The following is a 13,340-nucleotide window of genomic DNA, read 5'->3' as shown; positions in this document are numbered from 1 at the left end:
TTCTATTAAATCGTACCGACATAAGCGATGCGTTTTAGCGGTCATATTTAGTGAAAACACCTCCACAACAAATATTAAGTTTCATATGATTTACAGATATCACCACATATACATTTATTAACAAACGAAAAAACAAAATAGAGCCTATCAGCGAATTTAAAAATTAAATAAGTCGGACACTAATACATGTAACACAAGGAAATGCTACGTAGTGCGTAAAATTGTAATATCCTCGATAAAATGGCCAGTGAGGTCTTATAATGAACGATTAAAAACCATATTCTTATATAGCCATCCAAATTATTATTTATTGTGCGAATTAAGCGGCAAATTATGTCGATTATGGCGTTGTTGACAGGGGTCGGAAGAATGCGCTGTGGCAGCGTCATAATTGTGTTGTCGAGTGTAAGAAGCTGATTGGCTGTTCCGGTGTGACGGGGGTTCTTGTCCCAGATCGCAGGGGTTAGACAATAAGGATCCAAACAGCAGCATTTCCATTAATAACACAGAATAGATGGAATTTGTCTGTCTGTGATTTCAAGCAGCTGTCGCTGACACACATACAACAGTTACAATTTTATAGGACGACTTGAATAATTCTTCTTATTTATTTAATCACTTAGATAAATCAAATAGATCCAAGAAAAAGGTAAGTGGATCTATAAATCCTAAACCATTTCAGTTCATTTCGACATGCTTCATTTCTCTATAGTCTAACAGGATTTATTTAGATGTCATAATTTTTTGATTATTATTATGCATACATAAATGTGGATTATGACAGTTATCAGAGTGTAAAGTTGAAATAAAATAATTTCTTTGTCATTTTTCTTAATGCATTGCATACAGTCCTCATGTAAGCATCATTATAATAAATGACATGAGATACTTTTAAAGCATTCTTGGAATGTTAAAGATCAAATTCTTAACAAAAAAAAACAAAGTAAATTTTACTACTGAGAAGTGAAAAATGATTTTGAATATGTTTTTACGTTTTATTTCTATGTTATCATTATTGCTGTTGTTAGTAGTAGTAGTAGTATGATACATATTTTTTAAAACCCCTTTAGATTCTGACTTTTTAGCAAAGAAATGGTGATGGAGAAGCCCAGTCCCCTGCTGGTAGGGCGGGAGTTTGTGAGACAGTATTACACACTTCTCAATAAAGCACCAGACTTTCTGCACAGGTATGCTTCATAAAATCATAATTTCATCACTTCATCTTTCAAGGAATTTTTATCTAAAAACTAAAAAAAATATTAAAGACTTTATCACAATTCAGATTTTATGGCCGAAACTCTTCCTATGTCCATGGTGGACTGGATTCGAATGGAAAGCTTTCAGAGGCAGTCTATGGGCAGGCTGTAAGTCTTAATGTTTGTTGTGTTTTCATGTATAACCTGCGGAAATATTAGAATTATAAAGATATTTACCAGAATCTGTTATCCTCATCTATAGGAGATACATAAGAAGGTAATGTCCCTGCAGTTCAGTGAGTGCCACACAAAAATCCGGCATGTGGATGCCCATGCCACTCTGAGTGATGGAGTGGTTGTCCAGGTGATGGGAGAACTTTCCAATAATGGCCAGCCCATGAGGAAGTTCCTACAGACGTTTGTACTGGCTCCAGAGGTGTGTATAACAATAACATGACATGTGCATCCGCTGACCTGCAATCTATGTTCCTTATTAAAAGGACAGACCTTTTTAAAAGTTTTGTTTTGCAGCATAAAATGAATTTATTTAAGCATTATTTAGGCATATTTTCAGCATTGATTACTGAAACTTGTCAGTTTAGTAGACACTAAATACTTATCTGCCCTGGTATTCACCTTTAAGTATTTAGTATGGGGTTTCTGCAGCTCTTAAAAAGGTCTTAAATTGTCTTAATTCGCCCTTCCACAAATCAAGGCCTTTAAATGGTGTTAAACTGAAATAGAAAGTCTTACATATGTAAAGTTATGGGATTAAATATTGTATGAACTGTAAAAAAATGAATATCTTCCTCAGTGTTATGTCTTGTTTTCCAGTATAAATATCTAAACATCCTTAACTCAAGAAACATTTATTTAAGATGCAAAATCAAGGTAGAAAGTCTTATCTGAGAAACTGAACAAAATTACGTCAGTTTATGCTTCAAACAAGAACAAATATTAACTTGTTTCCATGTTTCTGAGCCCACTGGCAGGTATTTGTTCTTGTTTTAAGCATAAACTTACTTTATTTTGATCAGTTTCTTCTTACCAACTTATGTTATTATGTTATCTTGATTTAGTAATCTTTGTACATTGATACTGAAAACCAAGACAAAAATACTGATCTTTTTTTGCTGGTACAGTAAAATTATGTCAAATTATAAATTATGGGTATTTCCATTTTCTAGTGTTTGGGAACAGAGCCTTAATCTATTTCTTTGTAAAAGTGAATTAAAAAGTAATAAAAATATGTATTTTAAAATGATTTTAAAAATAGGCAGAAGGCCTATTACTGAAAACATTTTTTCCTGTTTTTTTACCCCATGTATTTTGCCAATTTTTTCACCATTGCATAAATTAAGTAGCCACAATGTGATTTTTACAGTTTCGTCTTGTTTTTCAAAGAAAAAAATCAATTACAAAATATTTTAAAAATATTTACTTAACACTGAACGTTTTTAACATTCTAGTAGACATTATAGCCTACCAACAAAGCAAAAGTTAAAATTATTAAAGTTATTAAGTAAAATTATTAAAGTTAATAAAAATATTCTTTGGCCGTTTTTAAGACCAATGAGCACAAGAGACTTCTTTTAAAAATATTACAGATTTAAACAATTTAAACAATATGTGTGAATTGTATAATAAATGTATTAATAGAGCTGTTGTGAATATTGTTATCATTATTTTTGTCTTACATTTTTATTTTATTTTACAAAACAGCAAAATTACAATACTGACATTTATAAATGTTGACTTTTATTTTGGCGGAAACGATCTCAGTAGTACTTTTTGTAGACAGCAGCAGATTTATGAATGATTCCCATCACGCTGTTGTAGCACAGATTTTCTTTGCGCTTTGGACTTTGAACCCTGGCTAACAAGCTCGTGCAGAGCTGTCAGAATACATACAATTCGTGGGTGTATTAGACAACATAACGTTCTGTAGTTTATTTACTAATGCTTTAAGGCCATTTTGCAATTTCAGTCATTATACAGTAACCAGCAACCACCACTTTCTCTAGCTCATCAAAGACATGCGATGCAGTACTAAACAGTCTCTCACTGACGATGCTTGTCTTTCTTGGACAGTTTTAAATGCTTCCACACTGCCGACATGTTTGCTGCAGTAGTGCGCACATGTATTTTATCGCATCACGTCGTTTTTCTTCCAATCGCTTCATTTTTAAATTTATACTGCTATACAAGCTACACACTGACTACTCTAAAATTTATCTAAGTTTCATTTCTATAGTATTGTCCCTTGAGAAGATACTAAAATGGTTGCTGAAATGTGACGGGTGTACTCACTTTTGTGACATACTGTATATACAGGCATAGGCTTCAAACACTATTTATTTTCAGAGGTAGCGTAAAAAAAAAAAGACAAGCCCAATATGCCTCTTAAATATACTGTCCTTTTTGTTTTATTGTTGTCTAGGGTTCTGTGGCAAATAAGTTTTATGTTCACAACGACATCTTCCGATATGAGGATGAGGTCTTTGGTGACTCTGAGGCGGAGCTTGATGAAGGTTAGTTAAAATGAAAGATTATTACATGCATACAGTTCGTACATTCAGCATCTATAAAAAGATTGCTTCTCATATTCAAAAGTATTTAGAGGTGCATGTCTTGACATTGGTATTGCTGCTCTAGCTTGGTTATGCTTTATTATGAATCTTTTTACTTTCACAGTCTACTTGGAACCCAGTGTTTTACATGTGTTGCTCCATTTATTGTTGTTCTTTTTGAACTCTTTATGCATTTAGTGAAAATTCATTGTACTTCAAGTGCATAAATGGTCTGTGGCTATTGAATTTTGTGTCGTTTTGAGATGTGATATATGGTTGCTTAGCAACTAGCAGTTAAATACTAGCAGTTGCAATATTCTAAACATCAGCTCTGCTACACCATTTGAGCTAAAAACTTAAAATTTTACCATGAAAATCCCCATGTGGAGACATGTGGAAAATATAGCTACCCGTAGTAAATATAGTACCCGTAAGTGCAACCTTGAAAATGTTTTTTTTGTTTTGTTTTTTGTGAAAAAAAAAATCATTAAATTAATTTTAAAAAGCCACTTTAAAAAGGGTGTTCCTCATAAATTAATGTTCATCACATTTGTAAATATATAGCGTTTGGGATACATGGAACATTTGGATGGATGCTAAGGATGTAAACAGTCAGTGCTGCCTTATTGTAGACGATAGTCAACCATACAAAATACTCATTTCTGTCAGGCATAAAGACTCAATTATGTTTTGCAGAAGACACCTTAGACCATTTCATTGATATCTTCCAATCGCTTGCAGCTATATTTTGCAAAATGGTTTCTGTAGAGGTACAGTACTGTTTTAAAGCAACAGGATGATAATGTCTTATTCAGATTTTTTTCAATGATTTCCTTTTTTTTAAATGTTGTATATTAATGCTGCGACAGAGTCTGAAGAAGAAATCGATGAGCCAGAAGACAGGCAACCATCACCCGAACCCCTCCAGGACAGCCCCACTAATGCAAACTGCTATGAACCCCATCCTGTGAGGTAACCCACATTTCACTTTAAACTTTAAGGGATAGTACACCTTAAAATGAAAATTCTGTCATTAATTACTTGAGCTTCATTTATCTTCGGAACACAAATTAAGATGTTTTTGATAAAATCCTAGAATTTTCTGACACTCCATAGAGAGCAATGCAGCTATCACGTTAAGGGCACAGAAAGGTAGTAAGAACATTGTTAAAATGTCCATGTGACATCAGTGGTTTAACCTTAATTTTATGAAGCTACAAGAATATTTTTTGTGCTCAAACAAAACAAAAATAACAACTTTATTCGACAATTTCTGTCTCAGTGTTTGACCCATGAGTACAACGACGCATGTCACATGGGCTGTTTTAACAATGTCCTTCCTTAGTACCTTTCTGGGCTTTGAACGTGGTAGTTGCGTTGCTGTCTATTGAGAGTCAGAAAGCTCTCAGATTCAGTCAAAAACATCTTAATTTGTGTTCCGAAGATGAACGACATAGGGTGAGTAAGGAATGGCAGAATTTTCTTTATTTTTTTGTGAAATAACATTTTTAAAAAGAAAGCTTACTGTAATTTACTATAATTGTAGAAGTTTCTTGTTCTACTATGGTACTGTTGAATTCCTACTTCCCATTTTATTTTTATTTATTTATTTTTTATTTTTCTATTTAATTGACAGGGACATTATACATTAATAAAACATTCCTGTAAATGTACTGGAATTAGCCACCAAAGGCTATTTTTCATCCATAGTTCCTGGACAAGATGTTACAAGTCACCCTAAAGGAAAAATATAATTAAAAATACATACTAAAAAATTTAATAATTACACAATGCAATCATATAATATTCCATTTAAAACAGACAAGATCAATTAAAATAATAAAAAATATAAATTCTAATGCTGACAAATCTGAGTACTAATCAGCCAATTCTTTAATCGAACCCTAAATAATGCATATGTGTCTAGATCTCTTATAGTTGGTGGAATAGTATTCCATTCTTGTGCAGCTTTGACAGAAAAGGCAGACTGAGTGAAATTACTTTGTCTAAATGGTATTATACAATCTCCTCTTAAAGGAACACTCCACTTTTTTTGGAAATAGGCTCATTCTCCAACTCCCCCCCGAGTTAATAAGTTGAGTTTTACCGTTTTGAAATCCATTCAGCCGTTCTCCTGTTCTGGCGATATCACTTTTAGCATAGCTTAGCATAGATCATTGAATCCTATTAGACCAATAGCATCGCGTTCAAAAATGACCAATGAGTTTCCATACTTGTTGTATTTAAAACTTGACTCTTCTGTAATTATATCGTGTACTAAGACCGGTGGAAATGCAAAGCTGCGAGTTTCTAGGCTGATAAGATTAGGAACTACACTTCCATTCCGGCGTAAGAGTCAAGGAAGTTTGCTGCCGTAATATGGCCGAAGCAGGCGGAGTATTATCAGAAATGAGTTCCCAGCTAGTTTAGCATTTGCACATGTGCTGCGTGGTATTACTGCTCCTGCTTCAGCCTTATTACGGCAGCAAACTTCCTTGACTATTACGCCGGAATGGGAGTGTAGTTCCTAATCTTATCAGCCTAGAAAATTTAAGCTTTGCATTTCCACCGGTCTTAGTACATGATATAACTACAGAAGAGTCAAGTTTTAAATGGGACAAATATCGAAACTTGTTGGTCATTTTTGAATGTGATGCTATTGGTCTAATAGGATTCAATGATCTATGCTAAGCTATGCTAAAAGTGATATCGCCAGAACACGAGAACAGCTGAATGGATTTCAAAACGGTAAAACTCAACTTATTAACTCGGGGGGGGGAGTTGGAGAATGAGCCTATTTCCAAAAAAAGTGGAGTGTTCCTTTAAAGCACCTCTTGTAGCGTGATAATCAGTTTTTCTAATACTAACTAGCTGACTGAGAGGGGGAGAAGATAAACCATAAATAATTGTATACATCAAACATACATTTGCATACTTAATAATGTTTTCCCAACTTAACAAATTATATTTTCTCAGTATTGAACAATGATGATAATGTACCGATTTCTTATCAAAGACTTAAAGTGTACGTTTGTATAAGGACTCTAATGGTTTCAAAGTTACTGAACTTGCCTGAGACCAGGTGGTTAAACAGTAAGTCATGTGAGAAATAACCATAGAATGCATATACATGTTAGCTGCCTCTAATGACATATAATCTCTAGTAAACTTAAAATTATAAAGATTAAACTTAACCTGCTTACAAACCTTTTTAACTTGAGCTTTAAATGTAAGTTTAGAATCAATCAGTATTCCCAAATATTTATATTGCGGCACTACCTGCAACCTCACCCCTGACACGGAAATATCCGGCTCTTTAATAATACTGTTAGACTTGGAGAAAAACATACATACTGTTTTGGACACAGTTAGTTGTAAGCAATTCTCTTTTAGCCATGCCGACACCTTAACCATAGAATTCGTAAGTTCATTTTCAACGTGTCAAACTATTATCATGTATATAAATTACTGTATCGTCTGCATACATTTGTTACCTAAATCTTTGGATAGATGATTTTGTACTCTAACACACTCAGATCTGTCTGATAGATATGACTGTATCCAATTAAGTGTATGTAGTGAGAAATTAAAAGAAGACAACTTAGACATAAGGATTCTATGAATAACTGTGTCAAAGGCTTTCTTTAAATCAAGGAACATTGCTCCAACTACACCACCTTTATCTAATAAAGTTTAAATATTTTCTATAAAAAAAACAATTTGCGGTTTCCGTTGAATATTTTGCTCTAAAACCAAACTGTATTGGATGCAACGAAAAGGAACTACTGCTCAAGTAACTGCTAATCTGTTCTGCAGCTAGTTTCTCCATAACCTTAGAAACAGTGGGTAAAATACTAATTGGCCTATAATTATCAATAGAAAGAGGATCTCCACTCTTGAATATTGGAACAACAATCGCCAACTTCCATACACTTGGGAATTTTCCCTGAGCAATTGAGAGATTAATAACTTTAGTAATAGGTTTAATTAGGGTCAAACTAGACTCTTTGAGCATAACAACATCTATGCCATATTTATCTTTTGCTCTAGATGATTTAAGAGGTCTAATTGTTCTCATAACATCAGAGTCACTAACAGGCCTTATGCTTTTATAAGCAGTCTAATACCTTTATCCCTTTCTTTTTCACCTTCAGCTGTAACAATGGTGTGGAAGAAGCTCATGAGGAACCAGTTCTGGAACTAGAGCCTGAGGTTACCCCAGAACCCAAGATCGAGGAGCCGAAGCTTAAGGCAGAGGAGAAGGTCGTAGAGGAGTTTGAGGAGAAGGCACCATCTCCTGTTCCTATGGAATCGCCACCTAACATACAAGAACCACCTAAAGTAAATTTTTATCTTTAATGCCATTTATGCATAAACTTTTCATCTCATTTCAGAGAAGTTGTAGTTAACCCATGTTAAAAAAAATTTGATTTAATTTGTTAAAAAATTCGAACAAATGATAGAAGAGCTTGATTGGTACTGATAGTTTGATCATTTAATTTATTTATAATGTATGTATGTACTTTCTAATATAATTTGTTCACTAGTAAATTTTCAAAAATTCTAGATTATTTTTATCATTATTATTTTGAATTATTTTTATTATATATTATATTTTTAATTATAATATTTCTGGCAGACTTCATCATGGGCTTCTGTAACCAGTAAAAATCTGCCTCTTGCTGGGACTGTCCCATCCTCTGGAGCTCAACCACATGTTGTTAAAGCACCAAACTCACAGGTAGAAGCTTATGAATACATTAATAACTTTCTTTCTTATTTTAAAATAATGCTGTTGGCCCAACATTACTTGAACCATGTTTCATGTTCATGCTTTGTTTATTTTTACTGTTGTCAGCCCAGAGTTGAGACCAAGCCAGAGGCATCCTTATCTACAATCCGTCCACGTGACCAGCGAATCCGTGACAGGCCTCCAGTAACCTCGAGAGGGTCTAGATCTGGTATGACTCTAGAATTTAATGCTTCCATATAAATTATTACCTTTCTTTTGAGATTTAGTCAGACTAATTTTCACAGATTTGATTGTTTTTCATTTTTTGGATATTTTTTTGTTCAATATTATTAGATGGTGTCTCATCTTCTGACTCTCAAACTGGAAAACCTCATTTCAGCTTCGTAAATAAAGGTAAATATGTGCTTCCACTATATATCCAATAGGATTTAACTTTTGTTTGGGCAATAATGCTGTTAATGGATAGAGAAAGGTTGATGTTGTTGGTCCCTGTATAGTCATAGCTAATGAAATCTTGTATATTGCTTAGGAAGGGGCGATGATTCAAGCGAAATGGACAGCAGAAGGGTTGTCAGGTATCCAGACAGTCATCAGCTGTTTGTTGGAAATCTCCCTCATGACATCGATGAGAGTGAACTCAAAGACTTCTTCATGAGTACGTTTTTGGGAACCATTGCATTGATCCATGTTCTTATATCTAGTAATCAGTTATCTTCACTTTTGCTTGTTCTTTGTCTCCCATCAAGCATTTGGAAATGTTGTTGAGCTGCGAATCAACACCAAAGGCACTGGAGGAAAGATTCCCAACTTTGGCTTTGTTGTCTTTGATGATTCTGAGCCGGTGCAAAGAATTTTAGGAGTTAAAGTAAGGAAAGCTATTTTTGCTTTGCATATGATTTTAAAACAATTTTCAAGAATGCCTTTTTTTTTTTTTTTTTTTTTTTTTTTACAATTATTTACAATTTTAATAATATGCTAATAATTATTTTCATGTTTGGGCTAATAACCTATAAATGGCCAAATATTTAAATTCTATTGTTTTCTCTAAATCAATGACAAAAAAACACAGAATTATAGCAAAGCACTGTGAGACAGGTACTGTGTAAAATATTAAGTCTTGGATGAGGCATGAGGAACCTACAGTTTCATCTCTTACTGCAAGATGAGTTTGGAGGATCTGTTTGGAGATTTCATGTGTCATGTGTCAACACAATAACGATTCCAAACAAACCACATACAACTAAAGTGAGCTGCAAAGTAGTTCTTTAAAAATTTCTAAAGGTTTTCCGTTGGATTAAAGTTGAATCGAAGCTGATGAATAATTCTCAGCTTTGAAAATTTAAGAAGGCTTTGCATGACACAAGCACAATGCATACTGAGCAATGCCCTGACGAATGACTGTATCTATATCCTCCTGACTACCAGAAAAGTTTTGTGAATTTAGTATTTACATTGTTATTGTTACATTGTTTAGAGCATAAGCAAAAATGGACATGAATAAACATGGGAACTTGGCATTGCTATATGGTACTGATATATGACGTGCATTCCTACTTTTATTTGTAAAACCTTTCTTCATATACAGTTGAGGTCAAAAGTTTACATACACCTTGAAGAATATGCTAAATAATAATTATTTTACCAAAATAAGGGGGATCATTTGCATATATTTGAATTTATAAAAATTACCCTGTTCAAAAGTTTACATTTACATCTATTTTTTATTAGTGATGTTGTTAATTAGTCAATTGTTTGTTAAACTGCCCGTTCTTCTTCAGAAAAATCCTTCAGGTCCCACATATTCTTTGATTTAGTTTTTTTTTTTTTTTCAGCATTTTTGTGTATTTGAACCCTTTCCAACAATGATGTATGACTTCTCAAACCAAATAATTTGTGGGACCTGAAGGATTTTTCTGAAGAACAGCAGGCAGTTTAACTGTTCAGGACAAACAATTTACTCATGAACAACTATCACTAAACAAACAAACAAACAAAAAAACACAGCTGCGCATCATTCAGGTAACAACATAGTATTAAGTGAATGTAAACTTTTGAACAGGGTAATTTTTATAAATTCAACTATTATTTTTTCTTGTGGACTATATGTAAATGTCTTTTATGTGAAATATGTTATTCAGGTCAGTACTAAATAAAAAATAACACGCATTTTGTATGATTCCTCTTATTTTGGTAAAATATTTAACATTTTGCAGATTTTGCAAGGTGTATGTAAACTTTTGACCTCAACTGTATAAAGGTATGGTATTGAGAGAATATATTTTGATCTCCATTTCATGTGTGAACAGCCGATCATGTTCCGTGGTGAGGTACGTCTGAACGTGGAGGAGAAAAAGACGAGAGCGATGCGTGAGCGAGAAACCCGAAGTGGAGACGATCGTCGGGATGCAAGGCGTAGTGATCGTGGTCCAGGCGGGCCGCGTGGCATTGCCGGAAGCAGCATGATGCGAGACCGTGATGGCAGAGGCCCACCTTCACGTGTTTCCACTGTACCTAAACCAGGCATGGCCTCTGGGAGGGGCACAGGTTCAAGTGAGGGCCGTTTTACTGCTCCGAGGCGTTGAGAGGAGCTCCCTTTGTAGTTTGGAAGTAGTAAAATGTTCAGTTATTATGATATTGAGAAGTCTATGTAAAAACATATACATACTTCAGTTTTACTTTCATTTTTGCCTTTGGAATGTCAGCTGTTTCATTTGAAACAGATCAACAACTTGAACAACCTAATGACTCAAAACACACAGTGTTAAACTGTTCACTTTAATTTGGAACTGTGCTGCAAGTCCTCTGGTTTGTCATTTATCAAATGGTAACAATTACAGACTTTGTAAGGAAACAAATCAGTTAGGTGTATTTAGTGCTGATAGAAGTCTAATTTCTGCTCTGTGGTGTTTCTTTGACATTTCGTATTAGATTACCTTCCAGTTGCTATTGGTGTAAAATTGCAGATTGAAAGATGGCCTTTTTGAAAAATGTTTTTTGCTTGTTTTTTTTTTCAGGCTAGCCTTTTAATACATATTTTTTAGGTAATTACACTAATCAGCTCATTAATAAGCTAAAGGCTACCTGTAGTCATAACTGTGAGCTAACAATATTCCATTTAATGGTATGAACTGTAAGGAGAGAAAAGAAAAAAAAAAAGTGTAAAGTAAAACTGAGAGTGGAGACAAGACATGTCCTCTCCAATCCTGTTTATGTATTTTTTTTTTTAATGTACAGATTTGACAACATTTTTCTTATGTTCTGGGTCTGCCTGAATAGGTAAATGGAGCAGTAATAGAAGTATTTGGAAAGTGGAAAGATACCATAATTTTTCTGTGAAGGCATTTTGGATTTATGCTGAATGTTTTTCCAAAGGCAGAGTCACTTTATTGAATTTAAATGCTCAATAATCTTTTTTTTTTTTTAGTTTTCATAATCCTAATCTGATTTTGTAAGGTGAGTTTCATTTTACATCGAAGCAATTGTTCTTGTTCTTTTTTTTATTAAAACATGACAGTATTTATACAGGGTACAGAAGAACTGCAAGGTGCATTTCTGACTTTCCCAAATGGACTATTTTGCATTCTACATTTTTAAATGAAATTATTACTATTATGGTATTTTAAATAGCACTGATTAGAAAAAGAGTTTGTTGTTTTTCCCCCAGACACACATGAGGTTTCAGTAATGTTTTCAAGAAATATTGGACTGCTCTAAAATGTATGTCTTTTTTAGGGGGGAAGGATCATTTTATGCTGTTTATTTTTGTTATTATTTTTCATATGTAACTGTTTAATTGATATCCATACCTGTTTTCCATTTTCGTCTTGGTCATAATGAGAAACAAGTTAATGCTGTTCTTCATGATTGGGAGGAAGCATAAGTACAGCGGGGTAGACACTGCTTTCATTTTGCAGTGGTACTCAGTCTACAATTTGCACTGATTTTGTAAGTACAGTTTGATGTAGCGCTATTTTTGATGTTTAATGTCTTCCGTGTCAGGTAGATTGCACTATTTGCAGTATTTCTAGGACAATCTTCATCAGGGACATTGCATTTTTTTATTTGTTCATTTTTTGGGACAGCTTGTTCTCTGTAAAAAGACATTTTGGTTGCAGATACATTTACTTTTGGATGATTTTGGAAGAAAATATGCCTAGAGACTTCTTTCCCCATCCACTCTACCTAGTTCTTGCGTGTTCTGAGTTTGGGACCTGGAACGTTTTAATTACTGTGTAAATAAATGCCACAATGGCCTTTCTTTTTAGACTTAAAGCACTTCAGTCAGCCAAATACTTTGAACGTTTGGATTACAGGAGAGAAAAAAGAAGACATTACACTTAGGGCTCGGTCAAATAACTGTGCTTTTCAACCCAAAATATGCATCAGACTTTAATTTGTTTTCTTCGTTCATATCATTTAATCTGATTCTTTTAACCCTCTAATCCTAATGCAAAACATTGGTTTCCATGCAGTTTATAGACGCTCTGTTTATAGATGTAGTTCATTTTGGTGGAACAATAACATGGTCTTGTATTAGCAGGTGGTTACCATGTTCTTTTACTTGGACTGCATTTTTGTGTGAGTAGAACATGTTCCAGTTGGGTGTTTATTTATTACTGTTTTTTTAATTATTATTTTTATTTCATTTTCATTCAGTTTCAATGTGTTAGACTTGACATACAATAAACTGAAATCTGTGCTGTTCAGTGCAAGTGTTGTGGCTTTAAATCAAAAAACAAGATCAGATGTTTAACACTTGCTGGTTGTTTAATCTATAAAATAGGTTTAACACATCTTTTGGCAACAAAGAACACAACATTT

The 13,340-nt window shown here is 33.8% G+C and overlaps 1 protein-coding gene across 1 annotated transcript; it reads left to right on the top strand.

The window, feature by feature from the left end:
- Nucleotides 1-314: 314 nt before the first annotated feature.
- On the top strand, nucleotides 315-13,225 carry g3bp2a (G3BP stress granule assembly factor 2a). The gene is made up of 13 exons (XM_073842111.1): nucleotides 315-649; nucleotides 1,071-1,187; nucleotides 1,283-1,364; nucleotides 1,459-1,632; nucleotides 3,637-3,727; nucleotides 4,636-4,738; nucleotides 7,921-8,107; nucleotides 8,406-8,507; nucleotides 8,625-8,727; nucleotides 8,853-8,912; nucleotides 9,049-9,174; nucleotides 9,266-9,384; nucleotides 10,826-13,225. Exons 2-13 carry the CDS (start codon nucleotides 1,093-1,095, stop codon nucleotides 11,099-11,101), a joined length of 1,518 nt encoding a protein of 505 aa, XP_073698212.1. The 5' UTR covers nucleotides 315-649; nucleotides 1,071-1,092; the 3' UTR covers nucleotides 11,102-13,225.
- The last annotated feature ends 115 nt before the right edge of the window (nucleotides 13,226-13,340 follow it).

This window comes from Garra rufa, chromosome 6 (assembly GCF_049309525.1).
Source record: "Garra rufa chromosome 6, GarRuf1.0, whole genome shotgun sequence".
Taxonomy (NCBI): domain Eukaryota; kingdom Metazoa; phylum Chordata; class Actinopteri; order Cypriniformes; family Cyprinidae; genus Garra; species Garra rufa.
This window is presented reverse-complemented; position numbering and strand designations above follow the sequence as displayed.